The 26,078-nt window shown below is 42.7% G+C and overlaps 1 protein-coding gene across 1 annotated transcript; it reads left to right on the plus strand.

The window, feature by feature from the left end:
• Nucleotides 1-17,201: 17,201 nt before the first annotated feature.
• On the plus strand, nucleotides 17,202-25,904 carry LOC131237447 (uncharacterized). Its single transcript, XM_058235208.1, has 4 exons — nucleotides 17,202-17,396; nucleotides 24,569-24,628; nucleotides 24,730-24,831; nucleotides 25,608-25,904. The coding sequence occupies exons 1-4, from the start codon at nucleotides 17,298-17,300 to the stop codon at nucleotides 25,626-25,628; spliced, it is 282 nt and encodes a 93-aa protein (XP_058091191.1). The 5' UTR covers nucleotides 17,202-17,297; the 3' UTR covers nucleotides 25,629-25,904.
• Nucleotides 25,905-26,078: the final 174 nt, after the last annotated feature.

The following is a 26,078-nucleotide window of genomic DNA, read 5'->3' on the forward strand; positions in this document are numbered from 1 at the left end:
TCTGCGTGGCTATCGCTTAGGGGAGGTGCCCTGTCAAACGATCCGCCAAGTACGAGACGTGCAGTGCTCCGAGTGCTCTTAGGTGGCATTCCTTATATACAATATAAGTTGCAACCTGCGTAAGATTTAACATAAGAACACACACTCATCCAAACATCATTCACATTCCAAATCAAAAGAAGCTTCATACATTTCATTTACCAAAATTGTCACAATACACGAGATATAGTCTTACATGGATCATGATAGAAGATGCATGTGAGCTATTCTAACATAAGTTTTAAACACTAAAATACACTAAAAACCAACCAAGCCTACCAAGGCTAGTACAAAAGAAAGCTAGCAAAAAGTAAACTAAAAGACGACTACACATATGACTAGTCGTCCGAATCTGGTGATGGTGGAGGAGCACCCTTTCCTGCATACAGCACAACAGAGCCTTCAAGGTGTGAGACACCTTCTTAAATCTCTGCTTCATGTAGGCCTGACTCTCTTCAAGCTTAGCCCGGGTCTCTCTGACCTCTTGTCTCAGGGCGACTTGTCTCTCCTCAATCTGAGCCAAGCGGGCCTCTATGACAGCTCGATCACGGCGGTGCTCATGTGTAGCAAGAGGAGGTCCCTCATCAGACTCTTGGGCCTCCTCTTTATCTTCCTGATCCCCCTCTTCATCACTGCCCTCATCTTCACTGCCTTCCCCACCACTTCCTTCTTCTTCCTCACCTTCACTTCCCTCGACATCTTCACTCTCTTCTTCTGTATCATCACTCTACTCCTCAAGTCAGGCTTGGCATCGCCTAAGGCCAATGCCCATGTTATCGAGCATGTTTCCGCTGATGATGTGGATTGGGGCGACGTTATCTATATGGAGTTGGAAACAGTAGTGGCGGGCAATTTTGCAAACAAGTCGACCAAAAGGTACCAAGGAGCTTTCCCTAGTAAACCGCGCAATGCTGATTATCTGGAATAGGACAAGAGTAGGCAGGAACACTTTCTCTCCTTACCCAACTCTATACAAGAAATCCACCATGAACCTTGTGCATTCGGTGCGGTTACTCCACCTAGGATACACGTTATACGTGCATATGTGGTGGAACAGGTGAAAGTCATTCATCATCTTGGATAAAGCGAGGCTATTTCCCTGCCTCCAACGCTAGAATTGGACATATAGGAAATGTGTGGAGGCTTTTCTCTCGCTCACTAACAAGGTTCTTCTTACTGGCATGTACCACACCTCTTTCAACTCCCATAATGCGGGCAATCTCGTTCACACTAACTATAGTCTCCTGCCTTCCCAAAGGGATAGTAAACTGGAGAGGCTTCAACAATGGATTCCAAATGTGGGCGTAGAAGGCACGCACAGTGCTTTCACTCACATGAGTGTTCCCCTCAAATATGGGACCTCACCCATTTTCTAAGAGAAAGTCGATGACTAGATACATCCCAAACAACTTCTTATCGACATGTGTCTTAAATACGACCTTGCGTTTGTGAAGCTTACCAAGATTGACGTCCGGTGGTAGCGATCTCTCCAATAAAACTCGAGGATTGAGGTCCCGCTTGAACCTTCGTTCACGCTCGGCACTCGCACTGGCTTCAGTGTCCACCCTCTTCGTAGTACGGTGTGGTCGGCTCGCCCCGGCCTCATCCGGGGCCGCTCTCTTCTTTCCCATGAGAGAAAGGAGCGTAGAGATTGAGAAGATGGCAGCGACAAACTCAAAAAGAGCCATAAGGTTGGAAAAACTTGTAAGGTGTGATGGGTATGTAGATTTGAAAGGTTGTGAGACACAAAAGAGGGCTTTTGTGCTCAAAAGGGTGAAAATAGGAAAGCTAGAAAGATGAAGATGATAGTTTCAACGCAATGGAGGTGGGTAGATGTAATGGGTAGAGGATTTAGAAGATGGGTTTGTATGTAGGAGGGAGTTTGAGAGAGACAAGAGGGTTTGAGGGTTTTAGGAGGGGTTTGAAATACATGACGTGGGGGAAAATGGGGTTAAGGGTGTAAAATAGAGGCCCCACATGTGTGGAAGGGCCCACCTGGTCGGGTGATGGGTGCCACCGCCGGACGCTGTCAAGCCGGGCGGTGCTGCCGCTGGGGCTCTGGACCTCTGGCGGTGGCTCCACCTGGGGCCGGTGCCCACCCCTCCCCGGGATGCTAAAAACACGCGGGACCCCCTGGGTCCCTCTGTAATTTACGGTGTAGCCCCCACATCCGTTTGTGGTGCTTTTGGGTTCTAACTCGCACATCTTCATGCTTTTTGGTGTGTTTTGAGCGCGGGATTCACCGAATTATCGTTCAAACCTATCGATCGATGGTCTAAAAGGGGATTGAGAACGTTTTATATGATCTCATGCGCATACAGGGCACATTTTAGTGGTCGATTTCGCCCGTCGGTGAAACTGGGAATCCTACGTTCTTTTCTACATTATATCGCCCCCACCTAAGTCAAAGTACGTCAGCGTGCGTCATGTTACCATAATGTTGAGGGTCGAATATTGCATATCAGACCCCGATTACTGCCTGATTTTACGTATACGATAATACCTAATATTATAATTTAATTGTGTTTTTGTTGCAGGATGTAATAAGGAGCTTTGATTGAAAAAGAGTATTAAAAGCATGGATTTAACGCTCCGAAGTCACCAGAGCAAGGAATGGACTCCATGGGACCGAGATCGATGGATATACATGCCAAAGATCCGAGAAAATTGAGAAACTGAAGCTTAAGTGGCCTGAAAGTTAGTCAGAATGCAAGATCACAGGGTTTCCACCATCCACTCGACTCGAAACTTCATACATGGCCTGAGGACCATAAATTAACCATACACGTCAAATTTCAGCCATTAGATCCTCGTGGAAGTGGCCCAACAGAGAGATCAGAGGACAATAACCATTAAGAAAGCATCTTGGACATCCTTGGGAAATCTGGACCCAAACTGAACTGATGGAAAGAGCACGAAAAACGGTGGATATTTGCCAAATTTCACTTCTTTTGGATGGTGCAGTAGGGAGGAACGAACGACGGATGTTTCTAGAAGGCAGAGTGGCAATTCTGTAAATAAAATGAAATCCATATGCATGCATGCACGTAAGCTAGAGGTTTGCTTCAACGTTCGGTATCGACTCATCACAGGTTGATTGTGTGGCTCACCTAGAGTTTGGATCTACTTCATACTTTGACCCATAGGCTTATACTTGATTAAGAAAATAATGAGCGGAGTAGATCTTCGAAAATACCATCAGAAGTGGGCTTCGCCTATTTTTTGCAAACTTTCTAAATAGAGCCATGCGAAACGTCCAGTGACGGACGTGCCATCCACTGGTTTTTACAGTGGGCCTTGCCCATCAGTCTGATCACTGATCCAGACCGTCCATGTGACTCACGTGGTTTATCTTCACCAAGAACTAGGTGACGGAATTTCAAAAGGGAGCAAGTATGGGTTCTCGGCTGTTCAAACGCAGGTTGGACGGTGGCATAAAATATCCCATGGGCCATGTGAATGCAAGTCCAAACGGACCATTCTCAACCGAAATTCTGAGAGGAATCTGGTGGACGGAGTGGATTTCCCAAAAGTCATCTTAAGTGGGCCCCACCGAGAGTTCAGCGTCGGCTCGCGTACAGAGCCTGCGTTCGTGAAAGACGGCCGCTGTGGGCTGGTTCCGTGATCCCGATCACGGTCGGATTAATAATCCAAACCGTCCAATATATATCTCATTCAAAAACTTCCCCCCGAACGTTGTGTTTTTGGAAGGATATCAAGGAAAATGGTGCTGTTTTGGCATGGTTTTTGGGCTGCGTAAATAGAATTACACAAGGAATATTTGTGGTGCGCTTCAAAGTCGGTTGCTGTGCATTCCACCGACTGCTTTACGCACAGACTCTCCACCGACTCCAGCGACGGATTGCAACACTTATAAAAAGGAGAAGAAAAGAGAGAGTTAGGGAGATTCGGAAGCTTGGAAACAAGGTGGACGTGAGCAGAGGCAGAGAGAGAAGTGGGCTAGCTTGGGTTGGGCCTGGTTTTTCTTTTTCTTTTCTTCTTCTTCTTTTGTTTATTTTGAATTCAGCCTAATCATGGTAGGCTAAACCTCTTAGCTAGGACTAAGAGGTGAAGCTTGTAGCGTGATGGAAGAACTTGTTGCTTATGCCTTTTGTTTAGATTGAAGGGGTTTTTGATTTAATTTTATTATGAGAATATTTTTAGTTTTTAATGGCCTATTGTGACTGAAATTACAATGGGTTTGCAATGGCTTTAAGTATTTCTTTTTCCTTATTTTGATTATGACGTCAGGAAGCTTTGTTGTTCGCCATCGTCTCCTGGGCATGGTTGGATGTCGGTACCCTTTCTAACCTTCATAATCATCTGATTGGTTGGTAATTAGTTTAATTCTTTTGTTGACTTTGTCTCCTGGGCATGGTTTGGTGATGGAATCCATTCTAATTCATATACCTTTCATCTCTTTAAAATTATATCAGAGGAAGTTCAGTTTAATTTTTATGATGTTTAAAGTAGGCATAAGATCTCCCTGATCTCTACAAGTGGATCCTCTGAATCCCTAGTTTCCTTCCTCTGAATCCCTAGTTTCCTATCTCTGATTTCTCTTAAGTTTTAGATTAATCTCTCACTATTATTCATCACTTTATATTGGATTTGGATTTCATCTTAAGCTAGTTCTATTTCTACCTAGTTTCAGATAACGTACAAGTTTCAGTCCCTTGGAATTTGACTTCGGTCTCACCGAGTTTATTACTACATCACAACCCTATACTTGGGGAGTGAACACATAACCCCGGTCCAGTTTAATCCAAATCATGCTCTGATACCAACTTGTAATACCCCGAATTTCGAGAGTCGAGCAAAGCTTTACTCCCAAGATCCGTCGCATCACTTATGCAACATAAATAATGATGATTAAATGTTGTTCATATTAACACATTAAACATGAATGGGATTATACTAAATCAGCGTATCATACTCCAGAGATGATTAAATTAAGAAGCGAAAGACTGTGTTAGATATATAAAGTATAGAAGTAATTATAAACTCCCTGAGTATGATCATGTCACTAGGCTGAATATATATATGTTTGTTACAAAATATACAAAATGACAAAGTGTAATGTCCAACTAATTCGTATCCCTGTAATCCCATCGATTAGTACATGGTCTACATAGACCCGCCTGATTCTGTATATACAAGAACTCCTCCTCATCGTTATAGAAGTTAGGCTCCGCTTTGTAAGCCTCGCCATCATCTGCAGCTAAAACAGAGTCTGGTTGGTGTTTTAAAATACCGTCCGAGTGGGAGTGACTGATCAACTCAGTGGTACCATAAGGTAAAGGTTAATATGTTATCAATTTAGTCAAGCAGTAATATAAAGCAATATAACAAACATTCCCTAACTACTCTGGTTAATGCAAGGATGATATGTGGTAATGATGCATGCCCTCTCTTGCACTCCCTTAGCGACACCATCTCACGGTCGCACATGCTACTCCCACTGTGCCTTCATCGCCAAAGCACATGCAATGCGGTGCATGCACATGTTAATCGAGTTCTTCATTAGGCCTATTCATACAGCAGATTCGGGAAGCTAAGGTACCTCCCTTTATATCAATTACCCAACAAGGATCCATCTAGGGTCATCACTCCTAGTTAATCACATACGATAGGTAGGTTATAGGGTAACATCACCCCTGATTTGAAAAGTAGTGGATAGGCAAGTTCGCGAGTTTACACTCGAGGTCACTGCGGAAGGCTCGTCACCTTAGCGTAGGCCTGATTTATACTCGAGGTCACTACGAGAGGCTCGTCACCTAATTATAGGTCGACAGCTCAAATACAGTGTCCCATACCACCGTATTCAACTCACGAGTTTGGGTTGCTCACTGGTCACTATGGGGAGGCTCGTCACCCCAGCGTACGCTGACAGCTCGACCATGGTGTCCCATACCATCATGCCTGACTCATGAGTCTTAGCGAATTATGGTATCAAGGTTGAAATGGGCTTTACGTTGGTAAGTGGTACATTAGATTCAAGCAGTAGCGTCCATACATGGTAAACACACATTAGGCCAATCGGGTTACTTGATAAATTCGATTGGTATGAGCGCACGCTAAATTAATCAACATGGAGCACGTACACACTCCTCGTAGCCTAACCACTGTTGATAATAACCGTACGACTCAGATTCATCGAACGTATTTAATGTGGCAAAACTAATTCGGCCACTCGATCAGGAGCCATTACCGATTGCCTGGATTAGGTGGTAGTCCCAGACATATCGAAATGCCATAGGGAATCACATATGTTACTCATATCAGCATTTAACGAATAATACCAACATAAATCTCATTTGAGCATATTATCAAACACATTTGACAAATTGACATACATATGCATTTCACCCATAAATCATATAGTGACAATTTAGAATACATGAAGGAAACTATTCATATGACTAAGGAGACTAAGAATCCTGTCTTAATACCTTACTAAGTACAATCCATCAACAAGATCTCATTCAGACCTTCTTTTTTTCAAACACTTAGACTACATAATACCACATACATGAACTAATCTAGTTATAGCATATGTTATGACATATCCTTTCGTAAAGGAGTTGTCTCACTTACAACGAACATGTATTCTAGGTTAATAGGCATGGCCAACATAAATCATAATTCCACTTTCATTCAAACATTTCAACAAACACGTAGAATGCATTTTATACTCACATATTTTCCACACGTATAGTTTATTAAACAAAACGCCATAGCTAATATCATATGGTAGCAATCAAGTCAAGCATAAATCATTGTTGACATTGAAAGCCTTGAAAACCATAACCTAAATGTTTATAGTCCGCACCTTTCGTCGGTGAGCTCGTTACGAACTCGGTTCATACACTATGCTTTCGTTTATAGCACAACGGCTACCTAAATATTGAAATAGGTTAGTTATTTCACCGGTTTCTCTATTTGGATTCCTAAAACAAATTATAGTTAGGATTTCTTATCCAAAAATGGAGTTGGATTCGACGGTGTAGTGACACGGGAGAGGTGATTCGGTACGTGGAGTAGTGGGAGTGAATCCCAGCAACAATCCACAGATCTCTCACACTTCTCCTCACTCTTCTCTCTTCTCTCTCCTGGGGTTAGAGAATTCGTATGGAAAGAGAGGGGTGGGTTAAGGCCCTTATATAGGCCCAGAAGTGATGTAAATGGCCCCAGGGCCATGATATACTTAGGTTATAGCCAAAAGGCGTCTGTTTCGGGCCAACGGAGCTCATCTGGAGGTTCACTGCCCGCATACGGTCTGAAGAAAGTTCTCTGACAATGGATCTATGCCAGGTTAAGGTTTCAGTCCGATCAAATTTGTGGAACGATCGTGGAGGACCCGTTTCGGTTCAACGGTCACTGTCACTCGATCAGGGCCACAAGTATACCAATGGGTGCAGGGAAATTTTCCTGATCCAAGGGTGTAGTTGGGTCAGAATCTGACGGTCTGAAACCTTAAATTTGGATTGCAAGCGAACAGCCCAATTCACTTAAATTTGAGTTCATTTTCTAAAGATATTCATGTTTCTTACACACTTCGCTCCAGGTTTAAATTGTACATTTCTAAATACTATTTGGTCTCGATTCCCACGATGGTTGTCAAGCCCAGTAAGATGGTCATAACCTTATAATTTTGCGATCATCGGACTTTCGACGCGCGGTCCAAGTCCGATACGGAGTTTCAATGTGCTCCCGAGAGCAACTGGGTTTTGAGATTGATCCTAGGTTCCTAGGTAACATTGGGTTAGCGATTCTAGTGGTTTTGGGTTTTGTAATTCTTATAGAAAGTGGTTCAAGCTAATTCACCAATTAATTTACTTTAATACTTAATTAATCTTCACCAAATATCCACAGAATTTGATCCTTAGTGGTTTCTACCTGAGGTGATACTCGAGTTTTTTTACAGATTTTTTCGAGACGTTACACATCTACCTATAGATACCCCACCCGAAAATGAGATTTAAATTATTCTTCGGCTTCATCTAGACTTTGATAAAAATGTCTTCACAGGGTTCGATTTCCATCAAGCAATTATGAAAGTTGGGTAGGACGATTTTTAGGCAAGTCACGAGAATAATTGACGGACTAGATCGGTATATTAAGGGGTTGACCAATCCGATTTTAACCAAATGATCAAGGCTCTTCAAAAGTTTAAAATCCGCATCATTTTTATAAAGCCACCTCTAGCTTGCCGAAGAGGCGTCAAAAAGGTCCTCAGTGTAGCCTGAAGATGGTTAACGAGTTGGATTGGTAGGCTTGCAGCTCGTTTGAATTAGATATTGGCCAATTGACCAGGTTATCCGAAAATGTCAAAACCTTATCATCAGAAAATCACAAGTCTAGTGAAAGGCAGACACCTAAGAATCACAAAACCCCTTAACACAATGGCTACATGGTAGAAATTACAAAACTCGATGGTAGGTACTTACGGTACCGATTGTGAAAAACAAGACCCGACCGATGTAATAATAACCATACCAAAGGAGCTTATTAAAGCTATAAAAAGAATACCTATCGGTCTACAACTAGTGCCCAAGGCACTGGTCGAAGGTCTATTTATACCCTACAGCAACAAACCATCCGAGAGGCAGAGGCAGAAGTAGAGAGTGCTAAGGGGGTTTCGGGTAGCCAGATAGGGAACTGGATGCTCTTATTGTCAGCTTATGGTCGCTCATAGGTTGTAGCGAGTGCTAGAATATGCTTAATCTCTCACCAAGTTAGGTAAAATCCTTACTACTCTGCCACTCTGTTTAACTAAAAGCATGAGAAATTAAAGCAAAAAAAGCTATTGAAGTCAAAGAGTAAGATTGGGATTAGGGACATCCAACTATCACTTTTTGCAAGAAAAGGCTTTCTAGTCTCCCTTTTCCTTCTCACATCTCGAATCAAGCCCCTGCTTCACTCCGCACATCCCAAGACACCTACAACACTTAATCACACACACACACACACACACACACACACACACACACACACACACACACACACACTGCTTCTATACTTCTCTATTCTCTACTTCCTCTTTCCATTTTTTTATTATGATTTTGTCTACCCAGGGTGTTAATACCCTACAAAAGTATGGTTTGACATAGTAGTGTTGAAGCTCCATCGATTTCTTTTATTAAAAAAAAAATGTAAAGAAGAGATTTCATCCTTTGTGGGCAGAAAATAGTGCATAATCCCTTTCTTTTTTCATACCCAAGGCCCTTACCTAGAATCTACGATGCAAACCAACCATAGGAGTTACGTGAGTAGGAGAATTTTGCTATTCTCCAACCCATGAGTAATTCTACATTTTCCAATGGCTCTCGGATTTCGCGGATAGGATAATTTAAAAATTCGGCTAGCCCAAGTCAAAATTCAGCTAGCTGAATCTCCATGAATTCCAAAGAAATGCATTGCTGGAAACTTGACTGAACAAACTTGGGCTGGCAGAACAGTCAAGTTTAGCTGACTGAACCCAGAGTTGGGTTGGCCGAACTTTCCACGGAAAAAATCAGTCTTGCTGTAAACTTGCCCGTATTATGTTAGGTTAGCCAAAGATGGTTAGGCTGGCCTAACTCCAGTGTATTTTACTTTGTATAAATTATTATTATGATCATATTTGAAGAATACCTAACCTAGGGTCATTCTAAGGTTATACAACCTGATGGTTAGCATATACAGCTTGATTCAGTCTTGAACCATGTAAAGTCCTTAAGGCTTGAGATGTTGAGTCAGCCTTGAGATGTTGAGCCTATCTCTAACTGATCTCCATGAGTTGCCGAAGAATACTGAAGTGTGCTTGTGATTCATCTATAAAATTTGACAACACTAAGTGTGCTTTAAATATAAGCACTTACAGAGATCTATGTGATTTAGGATCAAACTCAATTACCATACTATTTTTTGTACAACATGGACCATCCATTTCCCAGCCACCAATTTGATGGATTAGGAAACATACAAAATAATTGAAATTACCCAGCTAATTGATTCTTAAAATCATGCCTCCCATTGTCCAAATACATTGTAACCTTTGATGTACATACAAAATACATTAAGAAATAACAAGTAAATTCCAATTTGTCTTATTTGTCATGGTTGCAGAACTAATCCTCCATATAAGTCACTAATCTAACATTTTTCAACAGTTAGATCTTGCTGCATTATTTAGAATATACATTGAATTCCGGTGTATCATCCCTTTTGCCAACTCTCTCCTTGCTAACTCTCATACACTGAATACTAGTATATCTTCTTCCTATCAACTCTACACATCAAACCCCCATTTTCTCCATCTTGCTATAACCCATCTCCATTATCACCATCATAGTCAGAGAACATTCCAACATTCCGACGTACTCATTTTAGTAGCCCTAAACCCCAACTACTAAATTCTGGCACCACCCAACACTGTTTTCCCTTCATCTCGCTATCACAAGCCATGCTAAAGTTTCTATCCTAAGCCACCCAAAATCCATCCTAAAACCCACCCTAAAACTTGTTATCCAAAATCGTTAAATATCGTCATTTCGGTATGATATCTCATCACCATTCGATGGTCGACACCCTGCCTGCTTCCGCATCTTTGTTGCTATTTGACAAATCGAACTAAACACCAATCAACATTTATCACAATGATCGTTGATTATGTTAGCACCCACCTAACAATGCCCCGCTTGACACGCCAACCATTACAATCATCTGTGTAGAACCTGGATTCCTCCATTATAGCTGACATCTTGACTATTGATTTGTAGTTTGTCTTGCCTAAACCATGTATTCGCGGCCCAATTTGGCTAATTTTGGTGGTGCTCGTCGCCATTCCACCATAGGGAATGTATAACTGAGTCATGATGCACCATAGAGACATCTATTCTAGCTACATTTTTTTTTTTTGTGTTGCCGGCTTACCATGTGATGGATTCATAAGTAGCCTTAATTTTAAATGAAGATTATAACCCTGATAATCTCAACATTGTTGTAATAGATGTCTTAAATCGAGTCTGTTACTGGGTCTGTCGATGCAATCGACAGATTGTTCAATGTCACCTTTGATGACATCGAACAGTGCTCAATACCATCGAGATTTTCTGAAATTTATCCAGTTAGTCGCTGACCTATCTTGGCACTTTTTCGATGCCATCGAAGGGTGTTCGATTGCACCTTCGATGACATCGAACATGGTCCGATGCAATCGAGATATTTCAGAAAATCGGGTTTTCTCTAGACTGTTTGGGTGTTCGATGCCATCAACTCGGCTTCAATGCCATCAAAGGATAAGTTTCGATGACATCGAAGGGCGTTCGATGCCATCGAACTGATTGGTGCAGATTTTCGCAAAGTGCGAATTTGCAGGATTTGTTTCCTTTTCTGATTGGGTTTCCTCCAAAGGCTATATATTGGACTGCAATAGGAATTGGGAGTGTATGCAAGTGTTATAGGGTTTCCAAATCATCTGAGGGTTTTAAAGGGGTGTAGCAAGGGTGAGATTCGAGGTTGTTTGAATCAGGTAAGATCTATACTTTATAATTCTACTTTCATAGTAATCACCTGTCGCTTTATGCTGTGGTTTTTTCCAAAAGGGTTTTTCCACATTAAATCATTGTGTTTTTCTCCCTTTTGCTTGGTACTTTTGGATTTCTATCCTTGATTTAGCTCTATGTGCTTCTACGGTTCCCCCAACAAGTGGTATCAGAGCTAACGTTGGGGCACAGGCTTAAATATGAATGATTAGTATCAATGGGAAACACTAAGTATGGTATTGAGAAGTACTTAAGCAAAAATAATTTTGAGTTATGGAAGGTTAAGATGATTAGCCTATTAACTAAGAAAGGCGAAGATGGAGCTCTTGAGAAGTGATGATCATCTATAAGTGACGAAGACTAGAATACTCTTGATAAGAAAGCCTTATCTTCTATCTGATTGTGTCTCACAGATGAGGTTCTCTACAATGTTTTAAGGGAGAAAACTGTAGTGAATCTGTGGGCGAAGTTAGAGGACATTTATGTACAAAAAAATCCCTTGAGAATCGCTACACTTGAAGCTGCAATTGTTCAACTTCAGGATGGTAGAGGGTGGAGATGTAGAGGCCCACATCGGTAGTTTTAATAAGTTAATTTGTAAATTGCTAAACATGAAGAAAGTGGTCAAAAATGAAGATCAAGCATGTATTTTGCTGAATTCTCTTCCGACTTCGTATGAGTCATTCAGGGACTCATTGTTCATCGGTAATAAGTCCTTGAGAGTGGACACCGTTACAATTCCTGATGAGTTCACGAATACTGTCAGCAGTATCTAGATCATATAAATGCAGAAACACAGTAACTCAAAATGCCATATGCCGTGGATGTAATGCAATATGTGGTGCGAATGAGATGACCATCCTGGAGTGTGAAGTCGGGATGATAGTACGTAGTATCGTAGGCTATGGGGTCCATCACAAGGGACTTCTATCCAAACTAGTCACATGCCTAAATTTGGATAGTCAGACTCAATGTGGTAAACTCTTGATTTTAGGTTAGTCGCTCGCCCCAACCGAAATCTTGACCTTTGTGACGGCACACGTAACAAATAGTTGCGCACCACCAGCTTGAGTGGATAGTGAATGAATGAATATATAACTCCTGCCCAATAAGTCCACATATCAGTACTGTTCATCTCTGGGATCATCACCGGGGTATAGTACACTCTACATGTAAATCGCCGCCCATTAATGCGCGACCATGCAAGTGGAAGAGACCTCACTATCCGCCTGACCAGTAGTCAGCCAATATCTACCCGACACGTCGATAGCAGACCCATTCACGAGCTGGTCAAACTCAGCCTAGCTATGCCCCCTACTCTTGGGCGGGTAAGGCCACACCCCCTCCCAACCGACCACGATACAGTGGGAGACGTGGCCTCCTGGTATTCGGCACTCGGGCGCTGATGTATCTACTCGGTCTCGACGTTGGGGCATCTCCTAGCCACGGAGGTTTATGAACTTTCACCCACGGACATTCAAAGTGCCCAGATGCTTGAACCAAACATTTCTGGTGTCCCATCTAGCAATCCACAACATGTCTGTGGAGGCTACGGCCCTGATGTCGCTAGGGCGTATAGTAATCACAATACACAATGCAAGATGCATGAGTCATACAATCCAGTCATGCATTAACCCTGCGCATACCGTGCGCTCATGTGAGATAACCTCCACCTATCAGGGAGTTTCATAATAATCTGTCCAATGACATAACAATGGTCAGCCACATCTCATAACAAACATGCAGATGATGCATATGGGCATGTATCATGATGCTATGTTATCACATACTCATAATTGGTCTTAATAACCGGCATTGATAATGTGGACATTTAACCAACATTGCCCCCAAGGAATGGCCCACATAGAGCCTAACATATAGTGGACCCATGGCCTCACACAATGGCCTAATATATAACACCATGGGCCTCACTCGAGAGCATAAAACACATCTCGATGGGCCTTTCACATGGGCCTAACATACATCACAATGAGCTCCATCGCCTGGCCCTCAAATGCATCACAATAGGCCTCATCCCATAGGCCTCATATACATCACATTAGGCCTTAAACATGGGATGAATATACATCACAATGGGCCTCAAATACGTGCCGCATATACATCACATAGGTCTCGACAATCAGATTCGGCAATCGAAATCGGCCTTGACAATCGAAATCGGCCTCAACAATCGGAATCGGCCTATACAATCGGCCTCGACAAATCAGAATCGGCCTCGACAATCGGAATCGGCCTATATAATCACCTTGACAATCAGAATCGACCTCGACAATCGGAATCAGCCTATACAATCGGCCTCGACAATCGAAATCGGCCTATATAATTGGTCTCGACAAATCGGAATTGACCTATATAATCAGCATCGACAAATTGGAATCGGCCTCGATACTCAGCCTCGACAATCGGAATCAGCCTATACAATTGGCCTCGACAATCGAACTTGGCCTCGACAATCGGCCTAAGGAAAGGTCACAATATGAACATTTAACCATCATTGCCCATCCATGTGGACATTTAACCATCATTGCACCTAAAGAGTGGCCCACATAAAGCCAAACGTATCGTAGGCCCATGGCCTCACACAAGGGCCTAATACACATCATTATAGACCGCATCAATGGCTTAATACACATCACTATGGGCCGCATCACATGGCCTCGAATACATCACATGGGCCTTAACATATGGGCCATAAAGACATCTCATCAGGCTTTGCCCATGGGCCTCGAATACATCACAATGGGCCACAACCCATGGGCTTCATATATAATAAGTGGGCTGCACCAATGGACCTCATATACATACGACAGCATGGGCCTTGCATAGCAGTAAAGGGGCCCCACTAATGGGTAGCGTGGGTACAACATACATCGCGGTGGGTCCCGCTGTCCAAACTGCTGGACAATGTGGATTTGAAACACATACATCATGGAGTCCCATCGAGGATGTACAACACATGCATCAAGGCTGGCCTCACATCCTAGCCATGGACGGATGGCCTGGATATAAATCACATACATCACAGGTGGCCCACGTCCTCAAACAGACAGTCGATTGGATATAACACAACCTTAGGATCAGACCCACATCCTCAAGGTGGGTCCCATCTGGGGACGGCCTGGATGATAGAACGCATGCATCAGGGGCCACCGTCCTTAGCAGATGGACGACACAGATGAAACATACATCAGGGTCAGTCCACAGCATTGTCCAGCACCTTGGATGGTGCAGACAAAACATTTCATCATGGCAGGCCCCAACCGTCCCAACTGGATGGTGGGGATACAATACATGCAACAAGGTGGGTCCACGTAGTGGCCCACCAAGGTTCTGAATAAAACTATTACTTGTGTCATCCTTCATCCAAGCACGCTGGACGTCCAATGGATGAACGGCCTAGATGAAATGTGTATGGCCGGTGGGTCCCATGCTGTCAAAACAGACGGACAGCATGGATGTAACGTACATCACGGTGGTGCCCCACATCCACCGTCTAGATGATGGACGGTCTACATGGCTTTCCAAGGGACGCTATGTAAAAACACATACATCTGTGGGTGGGGTCCACGTCCTCTACTGGACGGATGGTTTGATATAACCCATACCTCATGAGATGGGGCCACAGAAGTTGCTGACGTTAATCACAGCAATGGCTGTGTACCCCCAGCACATGAACGGTTTAGATATACAATACCTACATCTGGTGGGTCCCACATGGGGCCCACTATAATATTATATATATATATATATATCATAATATATTATATTATATATATTATATACATTATATCATATATGTCCAGATTCATTCCAGCGTCCAGAGAGTCTCGATGCTGGATAGTTGGGTCCCACGGTCAGCAAGGTGGGTCCACGTGGTGTGGTCCACCAGAAATTCTGATGTTGTGTATTGCCTGATGGTACACGTGCAACACGTATAAATGGTGGGGTCCATACCAGTGGGCCACTCCATTGATCAAGCTGATATATGTATTTTTTTTCCTTATTCCAGGGCAGCAGGTCGGCCCCCTAACAAATGGACGGTCTAGATCAAGTGGGCTGCAATCCATCACAAAAGAGTGAGAAAAGGAGATGGGGAGAGAGAAGCGTGAAAGGGGAAGGACCCCGCCATTATTGGCCCTCCCTATACATGAATATACCAAGATGGGTCCCACATATGTGGGCCCTCAAATTATCAAGATCACACAAATCAAATCATAAAATACACCCACCTTTGATCTTCTTGGACTTCTTCTTCCATTAATGCATCCTTGAACTCCAAGGGATGAACTTTAAAAGTTGAGATGACCATTGGATGGTGGAGATGGGAGGTAGGAAGGTGGGCCACATTAGCTTCTCTCATGGAAGCTTGCTTGGACGTGGGTTGCTTGGGAGGAAAATGAGAGAGAGATGTGTGTGTGTGTGTGTGTGTGTGAGAGAGAGAGAGAGAGAGAGAGAGAGAGAGTGAGAGAGAGAGAGATGGGTGAGTAATGGGTGAGGGTGAGTGAGTGATGGGTGTACTTGGGTGTAAGAGAAAAAGTTAACTTTGGGGTTGCTTGGGGATGGGGTTGTACTTAACATGTGAGGTGATGTGTACTTGATTGATGAGATTGATGGGATTTGATGTGATGTTCTCTTGAGTTTTGTAACATGCAGTGTTTTTTCTCGAACTGAATGTGGGCCCACATCTCTTGGCCAGGGTATCGCCTCGGTGCGCGAGATGCGGCATCAGAACCGCGGCGACGGCGCGATCGCAAGGGTACAAATCTCAGGTCGCACTGACTCTGATATACGGGACATGACTTAGGATCACACGCAAATGCCGGTAATAGATTGCGGGTCGCCGAAATTCGACCGAGAGGACCGTGGAAGCCTACGGAATGGTACGATTTAGGATACGGGCCTTACATATATAGATTTTCTTAATTCACAGTCTCTTCTTTCCCTTGTAATTGAAAACACAGAATATACTCCATTTACAATGTTCAAATCCTTGTACAGAAATGCATTTATTTATGTGACTTCCAAATTTTGGGCTGTTTGGCAAATTTAGATTCAGACTTAAGAATCCAAATCTTAGATTTTTAGACCTGGATTTTGCATTCTTTCAGTTGTGTTTGGCAGCCTGGATTTTTGTCCTGTAGAATCCAGAAATTATCTTTGGCAGAGCAGGTATGGTGGTCGGAGAGGATTGAAAATCCAGGATTTGCACCCCACCTCTTGGATTTTCAGAGGGGCCTTTTTAATTTGGATTTGAAATTTAAGATTATTTATATATTTGTTTTTGTTTTAAAATTTTTTTTTTTTAGTGGGGGCACTTAATTGACAATCCTATATTTCAATTCTTAACTGCCCAAAATCCATGCCCCTTTCAGTAATGGAGACAACTACTTGCATAGACTTAGCTATACCATATACACCATAGTAAACCTTTTATTCTTTATCGAACCATGACACTATATACAAAAGTAAACCTTTTATTCTTTAATCGAACCATGACACTATATACCCAATATTTTTTTTTGAGAGGTTATATGCCCAATGATGCTAATGTCTTGTTCATGAATCATGAAACTTTTTCTTATTATCATTTTAGCCTACATATTTCAAAGATGAACCTCCTTGTTTCTGTGTCATCAGGATGTTTGGCAAGGAACTCAACTCTTAACTATTGATGTAGCAGCAGCGGTAGGGCTGCTCAGACGAGCCCTCATGGGAGATGAGCTTACAGAGAAAGAAAAGAAAGCTCTTCAGAGAACTATAACTGACTTGGCATCTGTAGTTCCTATTGGAATTCTCATGCTTCTTCCTGTGAGTCTTTATACTTGTTGATCACCTATTTCAGTTTTTGTTATGGTCTTGTTCATGGTATTCCATAACGATTGTGGCTATAACCGTTACCTTTATGATACAGGTTGTAATGACTGTTATGGCTCCCAAAACCACCGTTACGGTCTTTTTTATTTATTGAAAGAAAACCTCCCCTCCCCCCCCTCCAAAAAAAAAAACCTCTATTTGCCCTATAACATTGAAAAAAAATCCAAAAAACATGATTTGCCCTGTAACAGACCATTACGGGCTATTACGGTCTTTACAGGGGGCGTAATGAGCCATTAACGCCAGTTACAAGACATTTTTTCTATAACGGCTGCTATTACCATTACAACCCTGTAACGGGTAACGGTTGCCACCGTTACCTTGTCTTTACAGGGGGCGTAATGAGCCGTTAATGCTAGTTACAAGACATTTTTTCTATAATGGCTGCTATTACCATTACAACCCATAACGAGTAACGGTTGCCACCATTACCTTTACGTAATGGCCTTTACGGCACACCATGGTCTTGCTTGAATACCGAATCGTTCCTTGAGGGTTGTTATCCCACACTCATGCCTAGCTAAGTCCCTGAGTGCACCTCCACATATGCCAACATGGCATGCGCATGGAACATGTAAGCCGTGCATCTAGGAGGTTCCCACTACACATGCATGATCCAAAAATTGGGCCACTTTGCTCATCAGGTCAACCAATGTGCAAAATAAATGGAAAGCTAAACCAAATCTTTTTAGCCATCAATTTGTTTCATGTATTATGGCACATGAGATGAGCGGACAGCCTATTTTTTGGGCCAGGAAGGCTATAGGTTGAGCCACCTGATGGAGGGTTCAGTTCCACTAGGAAAAAAAGGGCTTACTTTGAGGGAAGTTCTTGACTTCTTGGAGATTATTGCCCGGCTGAGTGAGAAAAAGAAATGTAAAATGTTAATTCAATGACTTTTGCCCATTGAGATTCTCTATTTTCTACCTCACTATGTTCTGATCCAAACTGTTCTAGTAGTTCTCTCTACAGCCACACCAAAGGTCTCATTGATTAGAGAGGCAAGGGAGGCAGGCATTGATGTGGACCATGCTCTCTATCTCCCTCTCTGTTGATGGTGAAGATCTCCAATCAGTGGGACCATTTCATGTGGCTCATTCTATTAGGTGTTACAAAGTCGTAATCCTTTCAGAGGCACTACTTTGTGCCATCTACAGTGAATTTCTCAGAATGTAGAAAAGAAAAATCAGTAAGAAGCTTGAAGAGTGCATTTGGAAGTCATGCCATTATAGCAGGCGATTGTATCTACCTAAATATGAATAGGAATGAGTGTTAGGGATTTGGTCTAGGGAATCACACAGATCTAGATCTAGGATAGCAATTCAATAGTAACAAGCAATCACAGAAGAACACAAAGTTTTAACGTGGAAAAATCCTTGTGGGAAAAAACCACGGCACAAAGCGACAGAGATCCACTATGAAATAGAAATTACAAGAGAGAGGACTTACCCAATTCGAATAGCCTCGAATCCCACCCTTGCTACACCCTTTAATAACCCTAGAACCCTTTAGAATGCTTTAGAATTATTTTTCATACCATAGAAAAGCCCTAGTGACACTTATTTATAGTTTAGGCAACTTCCCTTTTGCACCCTTGTGAAATCCGACACAGAAATTCGCAATCCGCATCAAATTCGGAAATGAATCTGTGTAACTACGACGATCAAAGGATAGCCATGACTGGTTGAGGGACCCCCTCGACCGATCGTGACATCCCCTCGACTGGTCGAGCATCCCGGACACTAAAAATCTGAGCTCGCTGGACTTTGAGTCATGTAATGCTCAACTGGTCGAGCCGCTCTCACGTCGTGCAACCCAAAACTCTGAAAATTGAAGGCTTTTCTGACAACAATCTCTACCAAGTCTTCAATCTTCAGCCGTGTAGCTCCTTAACCTCTTGTCTTATTTCTGTATTGCATCATAGCTTCAATCAACACTTCTCGTGCACACTCCATCCTTCTTTTACGCCATCGCCAAGCCCAAAGAAGTTGCACAGAACTTGAACTTCTCTGTAGGAACGACCTTAGTGAGCATGTCTATTGGATTCACGCTGGTGTGAATCTTTTTCAGTGTGACGCCTCCTTCCTCAAGCACCTGTCGGATAAAGTGGTGATAAACATTAATGTGTTTAGTACGTGAGTGATAAACAGAATTTTTAGCCAAATTTATAGTGCTCTCGCTATCACAGTTAACCGGTACGACCTCCTGCTGAAGTTCCAACTGATTTATCATGCTTCTGAGCCAAACACCTTCTTTAAACGCTTCTGTCACTACCATATATTCTGCTTTGGTCGTGGAAAGAGCCACCACGGACTGAAGCTTCGACATCCAACTGATTGCTCCACCCGCTAGTACAAACGAGTATCTTGAAGTAGATTTCTTGGAATCTATACTGCCTGCATAGTCGGAATCCACATACCTAACCAACTTTGTTCCTATTTTCTTAAAAGTTAAGACGTAGTCTTTCGTACCTCGAATATATCGAAGTAGCCATTTCACTGTCTCCCAATGTTGCTTGCCGGAGTTTGACATGTATCTGCTCACAACATCGACTGCCTGTGAAATATTCGGTCTCGTATAGACCATGGCATACATTAAACTGCCAACCGCATTCGAATAGGGTACATGAGACATAACCTATTTTTTCTCATTTGATTTAGGACATTATTCTGAGGAAAGCTTGAAGTGAGCCACATGGGCAACGCTCACCGGCTTTGCCTGATCCATTCAATACTTGATCAATACCTTTTCAAGGTATTCTGCTTGTGAAAACCAAAGCCTGCTCCTCTTCCTATTTCTATAAATATCTATGCCAAGAACCCTCTTTGCAGCCCCCAGATCTTTCATTTCGAATGTCCCTGATAACTTAGTCTTCAGTATGTTGATTTCAGACATATCGTAACAGGCAATCAACATATCATCAACATACAATACTAGGATGATGAATTGTCCATCACTCAGTGTCTTGTAAAAGGTACAGTGATCGTATTCACTCTGAGTAAATTTCTGACTCACCATGAAAGAATCAAATTTTTTATACCACTGCCTAGGCGACTGTTTTAGGCTGTACAACGACCTCATTAACCTGCAAACCTTTTTCTCTTCCCCTTTAACTTCGTAGCCCTCTGGTTGCTTCATGTAGATCTGCTCTTCCAATTCCCCGTGCAAGAATGCAGTCTTCACTTCCATCTGTTCCAGCTCGAGATCATATTGGGCAACCCGTGCCAACACGAATCTGATAAATACCTGCTTAACCACCAGCGCGAATATCTCTGTAAAGTCGATTTCTTCTCTCTGAGCATAACCATTCGCTACCAACTTTGCTTTGTACCTATCCTATTTCCTTTTGAATAACCACTTGCATTAGATCACTTTTCGGCCCACAGAAGCTCCACCAGCTCCCATGTGTGATTTTTGTGCAACAAGTCCATCTCATCATCCATAACCGCCTTCCACTTTTCTGTATTAGGCTCATCAAGAGCCTCCTGAATAGTAGACGGGTCTCCCTCATCTGTAATGAGGGCATATGCAATATTAGAGTCGTCCCTATATCTTGTCGGTAACCTGCGATCACGCGGTGGATTCCTTCTCACAGGTGGCTGCTCCACCTGATCCTGTACCTCTGTCTTCGTATCTGTTTCTGCCTGAATATCATCTGTGTCAATCTGGACGTCTACGATCACCTTTTCCGGTTCTTCTTACTCCTTATGATAATTCTTGCGAAATAGGGAGCTTTCATTGAATCTGACATCACGGCTAGTGATGACCTTGCGTATGACTTTGTCGAATAACCTGTTACCTTTCACACCAATGCCATAGCCAACAAAGATATACTTTTTGGCCCTATGGTCTAGCTTATCTCTCTCAACTGACGGTACATGAGAGTAAGCCTCACAACCAAATATGCGTAGATCTGAGTAGTCGAGTTTTTGACCACTCCATACTTCCTTTGGGATTTTACATTCAATTGCCGTTGAAGGAGAACGGTTCACCAAATAACAAGCCGCGTTAACGGCCTCAGTTCATAGGTCCTTGCCCAACGTAGCATTATTTAACATGCATTTAGCCCTCTGCAGGAGAGTCCGATTCATTCGCTTAACCACACCATTTTGCTTGGGCGTGTGGCGCACTATGTTGTACCTGATGATCCTTTCGTCCTTGCAATAATCATTAATCAGTAGAAGTAAATTCTCCACCATTGTCAGTCTTTAAAACTTTTATTTTCCGCCCTGACTGTTTTTTCTACCATTGCCTTTCATTGCTTGAATATGGTGAAAACTTCGGATTTACGTTTCATGAAGTAAACCTAAACTTTCCTGGAGTAGTTGTCAATGAATGAAACAAACATGACGACCCCCCAATGGAAACTTCTGGCGATGGCCCCCATACGTCAGAGTGCACATAATCAAGCACTCCCTTACAAACATGTTTTCCAGATTTAAAAGACAGTCTAGATTGTTTACCATATATATAATGCTCACATATATCTAAGTCAGAATTTTTAAAAACTGGAATCAAACATCGATCAGAAAGTACCTTCATGCCTCGCTCACTCATGTGGCCCAGACGAGCATGCCACATACGTAGAGACGTGGAGTTTGCAATAGCTGCTGCCGTTCCACCTGCTGAAGTGCTCCCAATTAGCCTGTAAAGGTTTCCATGACTCTGTGCCCTCATAACCACGAGTGCCCCTTTTGAAACTTTAAGGATACCATCAATATCGGTGAACTTGCACCCTATAGCCTTAAGTGCACCGAGAGAAATCAAACTTTTCTTCATATCAGGAACGTACCTGACGTCAGTCAAGGGACGCTCCATCCCATCAAACATCTTGATGCTCACCATACCAATAGCTACAACATTACAGGCATTGTCATTGCCCATAAAAACCTGTCCACGATCGCATTCCTTGTAACTGGTAAACCAACTCTTATGAGGAGTCATGTGATAAGACGCTCCTGTGTCAAGTATCCACTCGTCTTTATGATTGTCGTGTAAGTGACCAATCATGAAAACAGACAGAACATCACCACCACTTGATTCTTCATCAGATGTGACCACATTGGCCTCCTTGGAAGAAGCCACTGAATTTTCTTTCTTCGTTTTAGGATTTTTACAATCTTTCTTCATGTGTCCAGACAACCCACAATTTCAACACTTTAATTTTTCTTTGCCCTTACCCTTGGAATTGGATCTAGGCCTTGAGGATCCTATATCTTGCTCAGAATCTCTGCCCCTTGTAATCAGTGCATCGGAAGATGCCCCCATGTTGCCGTTTAACTTTCTCATAGCTTTCCCTTGAAGGGTTGAGATAACGGTGTCAACACTTAGGGTTTTATTTGCGGTACACATCGTGTCCCTGAAAGACTCATATGATACAGGAAGAGAATTCAACAATATACATGTCTGCTCCTCATCTTTGATCACTTCCTCTATATTCAGCAATTTGCACATCAATTTATTAAAGTTGCTAATATGGGCTTCTAGATCTCCACCATTTGCCATCTTGAAGATATAACATTGTAGCTTCAAGTGTAGGCGATTTTCAGAGGACTTCTTTACATAGATGTTCTCTAATTTCGCCCACAAACTAGCTGCAGTTTTCTCCCTCAAAACATTATAGAGAACCTCATCCGTGAGACATAAATGGATAGAAGCTAAAGCATTACTATCAAGGATTTCTCATTCATCATCTTTCCTGGTAAATTTTCGCTCCTCAATAGCCTTAATCTCGCTTTGCTTGGTTAACAAGCTAACCATCTTAACCTTCCATAACTCAAAATTATTTTTACGAGTAATTCTCAATATTAAACTTGCCATTTCCCATTATTACTAATCCTGCAGATTCAGATCTGTGCCCCAACAATCGCTCTGATACCAATTGCTGGGGATTTAGTTTGCGGAATCACATAAATCTAGATCTAGGATAGCAATTCAATAGTAACAACCAATCACAGAGGAATACAAAGTTTTAACGTGGAAAAACTCTTGCGGGAAAAAACTATGGCACAAAGCGACAGAGATCCACTATGAAATAGAAATTACAAGAGAGAGGACTTACCCGATTCGCATAGCCTTGAATCCCACCCTTGGTACACCCTTTGATAACCCTAGAACCCTTTAGAATGCTTTAGAATTATTTTCCATACCATAGAAAAGCCCTAGTGACATCTATTTATAGTTTAGGCAACTTTCCTTTCGCACCCTTGCGAAAGGCGACATAGAAATCCGCAGTCCGCATCAAATTCGGAAACGAATCTGCGTAACTACGACTGGTCGAAGGATAGCCATGACTAGTCGAGGGACCCCCTCGACCGGTCGTGACATCCCCTCAACTGATTGAGCATCCCGGACACTAAAAAATCTGAGCTTGCTGGACTTTGAGTCGTGTAATGCTCGACTAGTCGAGCCGCTCTCATGACCGGTCGTGCAAGGGCCACGACCGGTCGTGCAACCCAAAACTCTGAAAATTGAAGGCTTTTCTGACAACATTGAGAACATAGACCTTTCTATTTATCCTAATTGAGATTTCAAGCAGGAAAAAAAAAAAAAAACCAGGAAAGGGATTCCTGCTTAATTCTGTTTAGTTTTCATGGCACCTCGAGCACAGAGGATGGGTTCAGCTCCATCTGTGGAACCAATCCAGATTTTGGTCCCAGACGAGCCTTTAGGAGAACATATTTGATCGAAACTGGGTTCACGGGCAGTACTTGAGTCCTGTGGCGACCACTCATCTGGTGGGTCCCAGTGTCCTCAGAATTAAACTTGTCTCATTGGACAGGCCACACATGCATGAAATAAATGGACGGTTAAAAAGTTAATGAAATGGTTCAGATTCAATGTACACACTGCCCCGCATGAAGATTGGACTGGCCTGACTCTTGAGGCATGGTTATACAGTTAGGTCCATATGACCAATGGTGTAGATCTCACATGCACATCCAACTTCGGCATGTTCCTGGAGAGTACAGTTAGAATCCTACTACCGCATGCACCTATAGCACAGCTCATGTTTTCTGAAGTGCTTAAATAGGTTTGTGATTGCATAAACTATTCATTTACCAACTACAGACCTAATGTTAGGTCAACTTCCTCATTGTTTTCAGGTTACGGCAGTTGGGCATGCAGCCATACTGGCAGCCATCCAAAGATATGTACCTGCTCTGGTATGTGTTTCGCCCTATTTCCAAAATCTCTTCTTTGGCAGTTGCCCCTCAAAGCATTGATCTCCCAATTGTTACACTTGGGTATTCTTTCCTTTTGGCAGATTCCATCGACAAATGCACCGGAGAGGTTGGATCTCTCGAGGCAGCTTGAGAAAGTGAAGGAGATGGAGATGGGCGAGACGAGCCCTGAGGATGGTGCAGAGGTGAATTGCTTGAACCAAAACAGTGTGGACCAAGCTTACTTGACGAGTCTCACTCATCAGCAAATTTCTTAGTGACTCTGCTCGAAATCTTGTCTAGCCGAGTTGACTCGGCCAAGACTCAAGTTGAGTAATCGAGTTTTTGAATTATGGATGCAGCATGTTCCTCATCAGCAATTATGTGATCCTCGGCCCATGGATGTGGTAGCCTCCTCAGACCTCGAATCCGTACAAGTGGGGCACTTCATTTGGTGATTCAGACGATTGATCCGATGGACACCAACAAGTGGGGCCGGTGATTTGATGATTCAGATGATTGATCCCCACAAGCTTGAAATCCTAGTTTCCTTTTTTTTTTTTTTTTTTTTGAACTTCTGTTGAATATTTGACTGTGGATGGTCATCAAAATACAGCCCATCAGATCAATACAACTCCACATGTACGGATTCAAAACCTGAGGAAACCATACATATCCTCAGTATGAGTATCATAGAATTCTTTCCTCCTTTGGTGAGGTTTTCTTAGATACATCCCTCCCTCCCTCCCTCCCTCTCATCAAATAAACAGTTTGGGTCATTGGAAGATGACCCAGATTCAAAGGCTAAAGTCCCCAATGTATAGTATTGCAATGCGTTGGGATGTGCTTGAGCAAACCTCTTCTTTGGTAAAAATCCAAAACATTGATAAAAGCAAGTAAATCTAAGAAACTGCAAAAACTTTCTGTACATGATCTAAAGTGCATCTTAAGCTATCTTACAGAGTTTTTGGTGCCATAGCAGTTCAACAACAGACGGGCGTAGAGAAGCTCATTCCACGTGTCGGGCACTCCCGGAAGGCACCAATGGCTGCAGTCTTCCACAAGAGCAATCCGCCTTGCAGTCTCCTGATGAATCGAAGGGTGGCCATCTTTCCTAAACTCTGTAAGATATGTTATATTTAGGAACTCAACCTTTCTTTTTGAATTCCTCATCTCTTTGATTGTTTCCGAAATGATTCGGTTATTCCATGACTCGGTTTCGAGTTCCAAATAGTTGGTTTCCGGTGCCTTAAAAGAACTACAACTACCGTTGCCATCCCATGGTCCTCCCCTGCAAGTAGATTGTTCATGTAATGATCTTGCATGTGATTATAGAACTTTGGTAGGCCCACACGTGGGTGCATTGAAGCTCATGTACATGCCACACATGTGCTAGCATGGCACGTTGGGCCCAAGATCCAATCCACCCATCAGAACTGCACCAGTACATTGC

This window comes from Magnolia sinica, chromosome 2, assembly GCF_029962835.1.
Source record: "Magnolia sinica isolate HGM2019 chromosome 2, MsV1, whole genome shotgun sequence".
Taxonomy (NCBI): Eukaryota; Viridiplantae; Streptophyta; class Magnoliopsida; order Magnoliales; family Magnoliaceae; genus Magnolia; species Magnolia sinica.